Here is a 13,702-nt window from a genome sequence, read left to right on the forward strand (position 1 = left end):
GAACATGATACAGGAAAAATGAAAGATAATATTTACTATTTGGGAATTGGAAAAAGTAAACTAGAGGAAAAAGAGAAAATTTTAAAGAGAACTTTATGCATATGAAAAATGTAGAAAAGGAAAATGAAATGGCATGGAAAATTAGATACACAATCAATAGGTTATTTTTTCATGAAATACTTGAAAAAGGGAGGAACATGCTAACATATCAAATGAAAGAAAAGAGGGGAAAAGATATATTTTTTGAGAAAATAATATCATGGATTTCTTTGGAACAGAATGGAACAACTGTGAATTTTGTGGTGATTAATATGAAATAAAACTGTTGGCTCTTAAATATCCGCAGGACCTATGTCTAGCTTAATGCGAGACATAGCTCTGGCACGCCTTTGGCACGACGCTATTGGGTCAGGCCAGTACTGTAGTTGTAGCACGATTTCTTTTTCTCTGTGGGTTTTTTCATTGTTTGCAGCGGTTTTCTCTAGTTTTTTTTTTGGGGTTTCAGCGTTTTCCTTTGCTTTTTTTGACATATATCTATAATTTCTGTATACATCAGGAATTTTTTTTACATGTTTAACATTTTTCAAATAAATGATTAAAATATTTACAAATTTATGATGTGATATTGTACTGTCTTTTTTTGAATCAAAGGGGCGCCCCCGCCCCAACTTGTTATTAAAGCCAAGGCAAAGCAAATCAGAATGTTTCATAGCTCTCGGCTACAACTAGAAAGTAGTTGGAACAGATTATTACAAGTTTTTAGAAGTTTGCAAAGGAAATAGGCATTCAACAGGGATATACTGCATAGCAAATAACCTATCAAACACCCTACAAAATAACTAGGCCAGGCAATTCTGAGAAGCTCCCCCCGGTGATGATCAAGCAACCTTATGCATCGGATGAGTAGGCAACTTGAGCATCCGAGCACAAAATTTTCCATTGCATGACAAGAGAACCTAACAATCTAGAATGCACCGCAAGCTTCGCCCTTTTTTACCCTAAAAGACAAAGTCATTTAGAAGTAGCCGGAAACACTACAAGGTAGCAGAGGTGGCCGAATTAACAACATCAGAATATTTTCTCTGTTTCTAGAAAGGATGCAAAGAAATGAAAGAGCAGGGAACAGGTATATTGAGGATTTCAACAATTATAGACCAAGTCTTCTATGCAACAATGCAGTTAAAAATAGTTGTTGTGTAGATTCGGGTTTTGCAGAAAAAACAAGTAGGATAATAAGCCAAAAGAAGGACATGAATATTGGGTGACACTTTAATTTTCAAAAACAATCTTTCAAGTCAGAAGACACACCCCAAAATTGTTTAGTTTGCAGAAAGACTTCACAGAGTATGGACGAGAAGGTTCGAGCATCGATGTGTGTCCTTATGAGTAGAAAAATTGAAAATTTTCACTAAATTTACCAAATCAAAACATCTAGATAAAGTGTGTTCATCAACACATCTAATAAAAGTAAGTTCATTGTACATTTTTTGCATGCATAAAATCCTCTTTATACACGTTTAACATTTTACAAATACATGATTAACATTTTTTCCAAATACATGTTTTTTTAGTTTTTTAATACGTGTTAAATATTTTTAAAATACATATTGAAACACTTTTTAGTGACATAAAATTTTACAAACACTATGCAAACACTACTTTACATTGTTTTTTCTAAAATTGTCACAAATAAATTCTGGAAACTCGTGAATAGAATGCAACACACATTTGTTTGAAACACGTGAACACTTTCTAAGTGTCACAACCATTTTTTAATCATGTCTAACATTTTTTAAATTACACCAACATAAAATTTACACTACGTTAGCATTTTTCAAATTCATGTGAATGTTCTAGGAAATTTTTGGTTCCTTATTTTTTGGAGAATATATATATTTCTAATATTTTCGAAAATGTAAAAAAAACACGACATAAGCTGATGTAGTAGTACAATTTAGCCTATAGGCCCATAAACGTGATTGTTCGACGGTGTAACTTTAAGGCTTTTTGTTAATTTATTTGAGGGGATTAAGGATTTTTGGTAATGCCATGTCTTGCTCATAGCGAGGCGCATCCTTCCGGTTGAACCTTTTCCGTACAACCGGCTCGTATCAGCGGGCCCAATAGCAATTTACTGGTTTCATTCGTTCCGTGGTCGTTCGCTGTTCATTTCTTTTTCTTACTTCTTTCCCAGTTTTCCCTTTCTTTTTTCTTAATAATTTGTCTTTATTTTTATTTAGATTTTATTTGGTTTCTCCTTCATGGTTTTCATCCGTTTTTCTTTTTTTTTCTTTTTTTTCTTATTTTCTTATCTTTATCATTGGTGTTTTGTTTCTTTCTTGGTTTTCAAAGGGTTTTTTGTTTCTTTATCGGTTATTCTGATTTTTAATTTCTTTGCCCTTGCTTCTTTAGTTTTCCTTTTTTTTCCTTTTTCTTTCTTTTCTTTCGTTTTTTGATACCTTTTTTCTTTTGGTTTTCATTCTGTATTTCTCGTATACGTCATTAATATTTTTCGAATACATGCTTAATATTTTTAAATAGAAATCTAATTTTTTTAATAAAACCTAAACTTTTTTCTGTACAAAATTTTCACATTTTTCGAATGCTAGATTAATATTTTTCATACTACAGATTAACATTTTTTTAATACATGGTCAGCATTTTTTAATACCTATATTAAAATTTTCGAATGCTTGATTAACATTTTTCATATATAAGATTAACATTCTTTTAATACATGGTAAACAATTTGTTCTATATACATTTAACATTTTTAAATGCTTGATTAACATTTTTCAACTGTTTTTAGAAAAAAATGAACATTTTTCAACTGCTTGTTTATATTTTTCAAATATTTTCATACATATATTATATGTTTTCTATACATAAGAAACATTTTCTTTATAGACATTTAAGAAGTTTTAAATGCTTTGTTAATATTTATTTAATACATGACCAACATTTTTCTATACATATTTTTGATAATTTTGAAACACAAGATTAACATTTTTGCATACATGGCCAACATTTGTTTTTCACACATACAATTTTCTTCAAATACTTGATTAACATTTCTCAGATCCAAGTTTGACTTTTTTAGTACATAGTCAATATTTTTTCCATGCACATTTAACATTTTCATATACTTTAATAATATTCCCCTCAAAAATACTTTATTAATATTTTTCAAATGCTTGGTGAACATTTTGGTCAGATGTTTTATGTAAAGTGTTTTTGTAATTTATTTATTTAGAAGTATAGACAAAACTAAAAATTAAAAAATGTGAAGAAAAAAACGAGCCAGTGGCCTCCCGCGTGCCTGGGCTGGCCGATTTAGAGAGGCGCCTGACGCAAGAGCAGGCTAGGTCTCCCTATAAGCGAGACATAGTGCTGTCCACTTGATCGCATTGACAAACCGTGAGCCTGATCCTGCAGCGCATATGCCATCAACCAGTGGCGGAGCTACAGGGTGGCCAGGGTGGGCCGCGGCCCACCCTGGGATTTTTGGTCAGCCCATATACCTATGGATCGTTGGCTGGGCCAGATAAAAAATAATGGCCCAAAACACTTACGTGTTACGAATGCAGCCACAGCCCACGGCCACTTCGTCATCTACATTGAGGCAATGGATTGCGTTAGCAGAACCAGCTGCAGAGCCGCCTCGTCCCTAGTCCCGATGCCCTTGCAGTCGCAGAGCCCCTCCCGCCTCGCCAGTGGCGGTCGCCGGCGCCCAACTGCTGAGGAGGTTCCGCCTGCCTCCTCTCCTCCCCCTTGCGAGCTGAGTGTGCCCCTGCTCTGCGTGGCTGCACCCCTACCCCGCGCGGCCTCCTGATGCCCGTGCAAAGCCGGCAGCGGCTGCCCATTGCCCCAGTCCGGCGGCAGCACCTCAGCAGGTGAGCCTGATTTAAGGTCTCAAATACCCAATTTTATTTTTGATTTAGGTTTTTTTGCTGTGCTATCTATCCTATAGATGAACCGACCAACAACATAATTCTGTGCATCAATTCTTCCCCAAATAGCTTTATTGATAGAAAAATTCTTATTGCAGAATTGTTCGAAGAATGAAGAGGGAGGACCGAAGACATTGTTTCTCTTTTTTAGAGAGAAGTTGTGAAGAAAGGGAAGAAACATAATCTTTTTGAACTTAAGGTATGTACTTACAATGGTTCATGTAGTATGTACTATGTAGGCTTATTTATGTTAAACTTAGACTTAATTGAGAATTTAGTGTGTTTGTCAGACCATATTGATATATTTTTGTGTGATACAGGTAATTAGTTAGATCATTTGTCATAGTATTTGTTATCAATTTTTTTCCTTTAGGGCGGACCACCCTGTTCTCAAATGCTAGCTCTGCCACTGCCATCAACGTCAGGGCATTTTCAAAAGAGACCCTCAAAATTCATGTATATGTCTGGACTATGGTGTGCGGATCACTTTTGTCAATTTTTGCCATCCAATGAAACCCCCTTATCGGTCAGTGGAGCAGCCCAGACATCTATTTTCCGGCAAACAGGAAGCAATTTGGGGAGCTATGCGGGAGAGACAACGAACGTAGCATCGTGACAACGCTCCACCAATAGAATTACAACAGCGAGGAGCTGTTTACAGTTTTCCTCCGTTTAAACCACAAAATGCACGCCAATTTTCAATGTATACGGGCAGACGGGCATTACTTGGTACATGAAGTATATGTTCGTCATTCGCAAAAAAGAGAGTATATTCTTAATCCAGATCTTGGAGGAAGCAGGTCATTCTGACAGCAATCAGCAATTTTTCGCTAGTTGCAAACGGACGAAAGACATCTACATCAGCACTTGCAAACAGTACATGTTGACGCCTATGCATGACTCTGTCGGGCCAATTAAATCACAGAACAACTCCACCCCGTGAACAAGCCCATTAGTGCACCCTGCCGCGTTCTTAAACAAGGATAAGAAGAAACCCACAGGAAAAACAAAACTGGACGGCGACGAGCCCCGGCCCATTATGTTGCTCCCGGCGCGTGCCCTAGAGTCCTAGACGTCACAGGATATGCCCGATCAGGATCAGCGAGCACGGGTTACTCACCCCACAGTCACCCGGCGGCCGGGGAGGGCGGCGGCGGCCGGCGTACGTGCGCGTGTTGCCCGCCGCCCGCTTCGGCCTCTCGTGGTCACGCGATTTGGAGCGTACGGCCGGGCCTCTCCCCGTGAACTCCTAGCGTTAAGACCTTGTCAGCATTGATGGACGTGTTGCCTCCCCGCGCCGCTGCCCTGCCCCGTCGCGCGCGCGGCTGGACCGGACAAGGACGCCGCAGCGGAGAAAGAAAGACTTCCGGCTACGGCGGGATCCGGTGGGGCGCGCTAGCTCGGCGGCTTGCGCCGCCCACACTGACCGCTGTCAGGGTCCCGAACGAGCGCCTGGGGAGAGCCGCCAGCCGGCCGGCCGGCCGACCGAACGGGCTGGCTTGCCGGCTGGCGAATGCGGACGAGGCGGCCTAGCAAGTTGCCATTCATTCATTTGCGGCCCGGCCTTTGTCCCGTGATGGGGCGTGCATGCATGCATGGGCTCCACCGCCGTCTTGCGTGCTTGTTAACCGCTGGTAAATCGTTGCCTGAACTACGGGTACATTCATCTAAAAAAAACTACTACCGCTCAAAAAAGCTACGGGTACGTGTACTTACTACTCCGTACTTAGAAGGTGTTTGTTTCGAGGGACTTATTGGTTTAGGGACTAAAAAAGTCCCTATAAGTCTCATCTAAACCAAACAGGAGGGACTTATAGAGAATTAAAGTGGGCATTTGAGATTTATAAAATAAGACTCTCAAGAAGAGTCTTATAGGAACTTATAAGTCACAAAAACCAAACACATAGGGACTTTTTAGGAACTTGGGACTTAAAAGTTAGGACTAAAAAAGTTGTAGGACTTATGAACCAAACAGGGCCTAATACTACATGCATATTATTGCACGCACGTTCAGTTTCGTACTGCATGCGTGCGGACTTCTCTACCTGGCGTACTGATATGTGGGAAGATAGTTTGTTGTACACATTGGCGCGCACATGTCATGTCGTTCGCGCGCAAAATTTTAGCTTCTTGGAACATATACTACTTCCTCCGTCTGGAAATACTTGTCATCAAAATAAATAAAAGGGAATGTATCTAGATATATTTTAGTTTTAGATACATCCCTTTTTGTCCATTTTGATGACAAGTATTTTCGGACGGAGGGAGTACAAACGAAGCAAGATGGGATTTAAGGTGGGCCATTATACGACTACTAGTATTACAAGGTTATGAACTTCACAGCCTAAATTTTCTGAAACATGGCAGGACGACAATGTTTCGTGTGGCGTAATGAACAATCAAGATTCCTCCGTCCTTGTCCCTTGCTAAAAAAGAAAGTCCTCTGTGTTTGAGTATACCTGAACCTGAAGCAGGCAAGAGTGGAAGTATTTGGGCGGTTTCATTTGTACTACTACTAAACGCCAGCCTGGCCAATGAATACGGTCATGCAGTCCGACATGTGTATGCATGTCAGTATGTACTGTATAACTTTGCTCGTGTGGTGGTCATAAACCAGAGACCGTCCGTCGCTCGGTCCATGCGTGCATGTGCAGCGCTATCCTACCAAGGACCCCAGCGGAACACAGCGTCCAACTGTACATTTTACTATACGTATTCGTACCTTCGGTTTTGTACGGCTCTATGCGGACTTCGATACCTGGAGTGCTACAGTGCGCGTGATCAGACGTATTCTCCGTACGCACCTCAGCACCTGTGATGCGCTTGTGCGTGTGTCCGTTTATCAATCGGTCACATCCCACGGCCCGCAACTCCTTTTGAGCGGACACGGGCGAGGCGGGAAGGGGATTCCAGTTGCTGCCGCGGTACGTACGACTACTTGGACTCTGAGTACCACGGTACTGCTGCTACTACTATAACTACACAACGTAACTGTCCTCCTGTTGTGAAACTGGGGGGTCGAAAGTTTTGTCTAGCGTAGTGCACAATCAAAATTCCTCAGTTCGCTCGAATCCGAAGCATCAAAGTATAGTTGCGGCTTGGTGTAGCTGGCCAACGAATACGATCGTGAAATTTGACACGCATATATATACGTATCGGTGTAGCTGGCCTTGCTAGTAAAGTCTACAGTGTTCCTGTGGCCCCATAAGTCAGATTCTAATGGTTCGATCGTCGACCGATCCATCCAGGAGCGGTTGGCACCAGCCTGCAGGAACAGTATTATCCTACTACTGCTACGTAGCAAGGACCGCAACAGAACACGTACACGTAGACGCTTTATGACAGGACCAGTGAAAATTTACCCCAATGAATACGCTGAGACGAGCCGGTACTGTGGCTCCGTCGACCTTTTGGGCAGCAGGCCTGCGGGCTGAGGCCCCGACGCAATCAAGCCCACACAGTGCAAGGGCACTGTGTCGAGATCCAGCCGTTGATTCGCACGCCTGCTATCCGCTCCAATCTCATCCAGGCCCCAACAGTGGCACAGCTGCTTGTCGTTGCACCCGTCAGCTCGCCCGCACAGTGAAACAACTAGACGCTGGAGGGGCGGACACAAATCAGCCTCGGGCGCAGCAGCTTTTGCACCTGGTTCACGACGCGCGCGCGCGCGCGCACGGTCGCACCAACCCATGCACGTACGCACGTACGCATGCACGAGAACGAAAAGGGATTGGACGTGACAACATGGCAGTGGTGCGGCACGTAGTACACACATATTTCACGAGTTGACAGGACGGTGAGCAAATGAATCGCAACAAAAGCAGCGGTAAAACTAGCCAGCAGTCCAGTGGCATGTCAGTAAAACAGTGAAAGATGAGTGACGATATGTTTCTTCAATAAAAAAGAAAAGGTTGAGCAGTGAACGACTGCATAACTAGTGCACGTACTTGATGCACAAACACAAACAGTTACTTATATCATTACAACGCCATGGCGCCACGCGCACGCATCATTACATTACATGAATAACGGTTACATTGATTTGGATTACACCATCATGCTTAGCTAGCTTTTCAGCTTAGCTTGAGCTGAAGACTAGGCGCATCTCGCCGGCCGCGGCCGGGATCTCCATTAATAACCTCCCCCGGCCGGCCACGGAGTGATGGACATGGAGGAGTACTACGGGTAGCTAGTTAACGAACTGACGATGGATCAGGTGCTACTACTAGGAATTACAACACTAATGGTTACAGTAAGCAATAAACAGGAGTAGTACTGGTGGTAAGAGTATGACGTGGATGCGTGCGTGCATGGCGCCGTGGCGGTGTAATGCTGACCGGCGGCGGCTAGCTTTTAGCTAGCGGTAGGAGTGTAGCTGGCTAGAACTGGCATGGCGATGGAGGGGAGAAGAGGCCGTTGCGGGTCCAGAGGTCGGCGAAGGCGTGGAGGATGAGCGGGTGGTGGCGCGGCGAGTTGAGGGTGAGGAACTGGGTGAGCAGGTCGTTGAGGTCGTCCCACGCGTAGATCTCCTTCTCCACCACCATCTGCACCATCGACTCCCGGAAGTCCTCGTACGGCTCCGCCGACTCCACCGCCACCGGCACGCTCTCCCGCGCCACGCGCCCGTACGCCTCCGCATCCTGCTCCCCGTGCCCGCCGCCGACGCCTCCGTCCCAAGCGGCGCGCCTGCGACGCCGCCGCTGCCTCCGCCGGCGCCTCGTGTCCTGCTCCGGCTCCTGGCCACGGTGGCGCGCAGCGGCGGCGGGGTCCTCGTACAGCGAGTTGTTGGTGAAGGACGCGGGGCCCCAGGAGGCGGAGTCGGCGGAGGTGGCCGTGGTGCCGCTGCGGCCGCCGAGCGTGGTGGCCGTGAACGCCGTGGTGGTGGACGTGGAGGAGGCGTTGGGCGACTTGGGCTTGCCGCCCCTGCCGCGGAACGGCAGGGAGGACGAGGAGAAGAGGCTGGAGAAGAGCTTCGGGCGGCGGCAGTTGCAGCCGACGTCCACCACCGGCGGCTGCCGCAGCGTGAAGCTGCTCCTCCTGGACGACGGCTTGCTCGACATGGCGTGGCAGTGTGCACCGCACGGCCTACCGGGCTACTAGCTCGCTTGGCTGGCTAGAGCGAGGAAGGTGCACCGTGTAGTGCGTCTGTGAGTGAGCTGGGAGTGTGGGTGGAGTTCTTGGAGCTTGGAGCGGGGGGTGGTGGCGCTATATATTAATGGGGCGCCATGTGAGAGCGAGTGAGGCCAGTAAATGGCGAGGGCGAGTAAAGAGAGGGTGACATGAACAGTGCGGCGAGGCCGGGGAGGAGGAGGAGGACGAGCATGTGAAGAGGATAATTATACGTCGGCCTGGGTGAAAATGGGCCGAGAGCGTGCAAGTGAAAATGCATGCCGCGAGAGCCAGGCGTGTACGTGTGGAATGCGGCAGGCAGCAGGCTACGCCATTGCCATGCGTGTGAGCATCGTCGATCAGTCATCAGTGCATGGCCGCAAGATAGTATCCAGATTGGATCCTGGGAGGGGAGGAGGATCGTGTCAGCGGCTGCATGCATCAATGGTTCCCTGTGAGTGTGACTGGACAGTGGGTGGTTAATTTCTGCGCAGCGAGTTCAGAGCAGGGGGTACGTCGGACGGCAGGAGGGCATGGGGTGGTTCGGGCGGTAAAAAAAGAGATCTTGTCACGGCTTTGGTAATATGACGAAAGTCTGCTGCTGAGTTGACCGACTGTATGCATGTGAGGACAAGCTGGCCATGCTGCTGGCCGGGCTCTGGCTGGTGGCCCAGCGGAGCGCCAATCTTTCTCTGTCGAGTCTCTGTTCAAGAGATCTTTTCTTTTCCCAACCCACCACAGTACCGATTCCTTGAGAAAAAAAAAACTCACAATAGTAGTACTTGGCTGAACAATTGGCTCTTTTTAAAAATAAAATATGTCCATAGCATCATATCAGCGTTATTCTGCTATATATGTATTCTTCCCCTCCCCGGCCGCTTTAAAGAATTAATTACTTTCTGCCACTGGCTAGCTAGCTGACAAAAAACCTAACCAGGCCTTGTTGCAGGTTGCACGTACGATCAGTACATAGCCGCCGGAAATAAAACCCTTTTTTTGATCGAATGGAAACGTGAACTGCCAAATAAACTGCATCTAATACTCTCCCAGCATATTTTACTGGACGTCTGTACATATACTGAGTCAAATGAATTGAAATAACCACATAGTTGATGTGCAACTCTGCGGAGATTTTAAACAGCACATGATGCACAAGGTAAACTGATGTATTCATGGATGGCTTTTCTCCCTTTTATTAGAAATTGGCGAGGAGAAATGCGCAAACCGCCAATATTGTATGGTAGGGCCATCTTTCATCGCGGAACACTTAAGTAGGCGCTTAAATAGATAAAAAGCGAAAATTAAAAAAGAAGCTACTCACTCTTGACTAATGCAAGGCGGTAAAAGGAGGGAGGTGGTAAACACCAACGACGAACTCCTCTGATTTTCATGCCGCAAGTCAAAAAATAAGAAGCGCGCAATCCTATTTTTTGCGTCGACACCATAGAAGAGATCGGGATTCTATCTCCCAACTGCTCACCGCCAGGGTTGAAATACCGACACCCATTGTCGGTTCTATATCCGGCATATCTTGTAGTAGGGGTCCTATGCTAGGTGTCTTGGAGCGATGATAACATGGATACATGATTTTTCCCAGGTTCGTGCTCTCTTGAAGAGATAATATCCTACGTCCTCCTTTTGATTGTATTGATATAGGGGATCGTATAGAGTACATGTATCTACCACGAGATTGTTCTAATCAATATGAGATCATCTATTGACTAGCCCGGCCTCGGTTTATATAACGCACCGAAGGCCTAGGATTTAGAGGAGTCTTCGTATTGTGCGCTAAGTCTTTGGGAGTCTTCCTTGTATGCGTCATGGGCTACCCGAAGTGGCCCATTAGTGAACCGCCATGGGGGTCCTCGGCCCGATCCACCTGATGGGGAGACGACGTGGTGAGTACCTCCCTAGTCCTTGACACCGTTAGTAGCCCCCTGAACCGGTCTTCAAGTTGGGGACACTCCTCGGTTCTTCCGAACTGTTCTTCGTTGTTCAGCCGCCGGTCTTGAAATCTAGTTCAACAAATCTTCCCATCTTCGATCTTGAGGATCGCCGAGCTGAATCCGAAGAGTGCACACGTCGGGCATCCGAGGAGCCCCTTAAGTTTTCGACCTTTACCTATTTTTACGCCACACCTATGGTTTGAAGTGTTTCCCGTGCGGCGGTGTCCTCTTGCGTCCGAGCTCCAATGCCGGACTGCATCCGAGGTGTCCCTTTGCAGCCGAGCTCCAACGCCAATCCGCATCCGAGATGCCTTTTTGCAGCCGAGCTCCAACGCCGATCTGCATCTGAGGTGTCTTTTTGCAGACGAGCTCTAACGCCGGCCTGCATCCGAGGTGTCATAGATCACCTTGGTTTGAAAAAGTTAAAGGAGTTCAGCCGAGCTTAATGCCGGAAATGCTCTCTATGGAGTCAGCCACTTGTGCCCGAGCTTTACGCCGGACTGCTACCGAGGTGATGCACCACCTCGGGCTTGGGCTGATTTTTTGCGCATATATTTTTTGTTGGTGCAATTTATTCTCTACCGAGATATATAGCTAGTAGCCCTCAAGGTGTGTGTGTCAGCCTAAAATCCAAGATCCACTTGAAGGAAAACATGAAAACCGTTGATCCCAGTAGACCTTGAGGCTCAGGCCGATTCACGAAATCGGCCTGAGGATCAACTCCTAGCTCGCCAGCATGCGTAGGAATAGAAACGCAGTGTGCAGTAGCCCCCGAGACTCAGGTTGGTGCGGCCGACCAACCTGAGGATCGTAATCTCCTCGGTAACTATTTTGCACTTTATTTTTTTTGCATTGAATCGTCAATGCAACAGCCCCCGAGCCTTAAGTTGGACACGGGTGGCCGAATTAAGGATCGTTATTCATTTCACACAAATTCAATTCTGTCTCAACAAGACTGTGCCCTCGACTTTTGAATAGACGACTTGAAGTAAATTAACTTTGTCAAGTATGTGTAATGATTCTATGTATCAAAGCACTTTACATCATTAATTCTCGGATCCGCATCGTACAAACTTTGTTGACTGACCATCGGCTTCAACCTCCTCGGCCAGTAGTCGAGGAGTGTTTTCCTACTTTATAAAGCCGTTATAAGGGCAAAGATTTACGGAAAACAAGGCAATCCGGCCATACGGTTTTATAAACAAAGGCACACAGAGAGGTATGTTATATTACTATTTAACATAAGAAACATCTTTACAAAAAAATAGTTCCTTTATAGGTTCCTTTTCCTTGACTATCATGTTGACCATGATCGTGGAACCTCAACTCCGATCAATGTGGGAGGAAAATATTCATGATTTAGTTTGGAAAAGTTCCCGAACTCTGTGGTCTTTAATGAACCAAAAATTTCACTTTCGTCGTTGCCGACCAATTATGTTCTTAAGATGACTAGCTTTCGGCTTCACCCAATCTGAGGTACTAGCCCGGATGACCCGGAAGTAACAATCACACAGGTGCTCCCTTTACCCCCTAGCCGGACAATCGGGAACGTAAGGGGTAAGCACGTGAGCCAGGCAACCCAGCTTGGCCAAAATCTTAAGTCAAATTGATGCATATTTATAACGATAATTATGGAAGGCGCTCGTATATTGTGAAGGAAATATGCACTAGAGGCAATAATAAAGTTGTTATTTTATATTTCCTTATTCATGATAAATGTTTATTATTCATGCTAGAATTGTATTAATCGGAAACTTGATACATATGTGGATACATAGACAAAACACTGTGTCTCTAGTATGCCTCTACTTGACTAGCTCGTTAATCAAAGATGGTTAAGTTTCCTTACCATAGACATGTATTGTCATTTGATGAACGAGATCACATAATTAGGAGAATGATGTGATGGACAAGACCCATTCGTTAGCTTAGCATTATAATCGTTCAGTTTTATTGCTACTGCTTTCTTCATGTCAAATACATATTCCTACGACTATGAGATTATGTAACTCCCGGATACCGTAGGAATGCCTTATGTGCTATCAAACATCACAATGTAGCTGGGTGATTATAAAGATTTTGTACAGGTATCTCCGAAGGTGTTTGTTGGGTTGGCATAGATCAAGATTAGGATTTGTCACTCCGAATATTGGAGAGGTATCTCCGGGCCCTCTCGGTAATGTACATCATAAGAAGCCTTGCAAGCAAAGTATCTAATGAGTTAGTTGTAGGATGATGCATTACAGAACGAGTAAAGAGACTTGCCGGTAACAAGTGTGAACTAGGTATGAAGATACCGACGACCGAATCTTGGCAAGTAACATATCGATGACAAAGGGAATAACGTATGTTGTCATAAAAGTTCGACCGATAAAGATCTTCATAGAATATGTGGGAGCCAATATGAGCATCTAGGTTCCGCTATTGGTTATTGACCTAAGAGGTGTATCGGTCATGTCTATATAGTTCTCGAACCCATAGGGTCCGCACGCTTAACGTTTGATGACGATTTTGTATTATATGAGTTATGTGATTTGGTGACTGAATGTTGTTCGGAATCCCGGATGAGATCACAGACATGATGAGGAGTCTCTAAATGGTCGGAGGTAAAGATTGATACATAGGATGATAGTATTCGGACACCGGAAGTGTTCCGGGGTGTATCAGTACATATCAGAGTACCGAGGGGGTTACCGG

General features: G+C 45.0%; 1 protein-coding gene across 1 annotated transcript; it reads right to left on the reverse strand.

The window, feature by feature from the left end:
• Positions 1-7,897: 7,897 nt before the first annotated feature.
• LOC119277696 (transcription repressor OFP8-like) lies at positions 7,898-9,241 on the reverse strand. Its single transcript, XM_037559001.1, has one exon. It carries the CDS (start codon positions 9,008-9,010, stop codon positions 8,330-8,332), a length of 681 nt encoding a protein of 226 aa, XP_037414898.1. The 5' UTR covers positions 9,011-9,241; the 3' UTR covers positions 7,898-8,329.
• Between the last annotated feature and the right edge of the window lie 4,461 nt (positions 9,242-13,702).

This window comes from Triticum dicoccoides, chromosome 3B (assembly GCF_002162155.2).
Source record: "Triticum dicoccoides isolate Atlit2015 ecotype Zavitan chromosome 3B, WEW_v2.0, whole genome shotgun sequence".
NCBI classification, from domain to species: Eukaryota; Viridiplantae; Streptophyta; class Magnoliopsida; order Poales; family Poaceae; genus Triticum; species Triticum dicoccoides.

Bases quoted from the DNA above. Each gene is read 5' to 3' on its own strand.
- LOC119277696 (XM_037559001.1), bottom strand. From the start codon at position 9,010: ATGTCGAGCAAGCCGTCGTCCAGGAGGAGCAGCTTCACGCTGCGGCAG.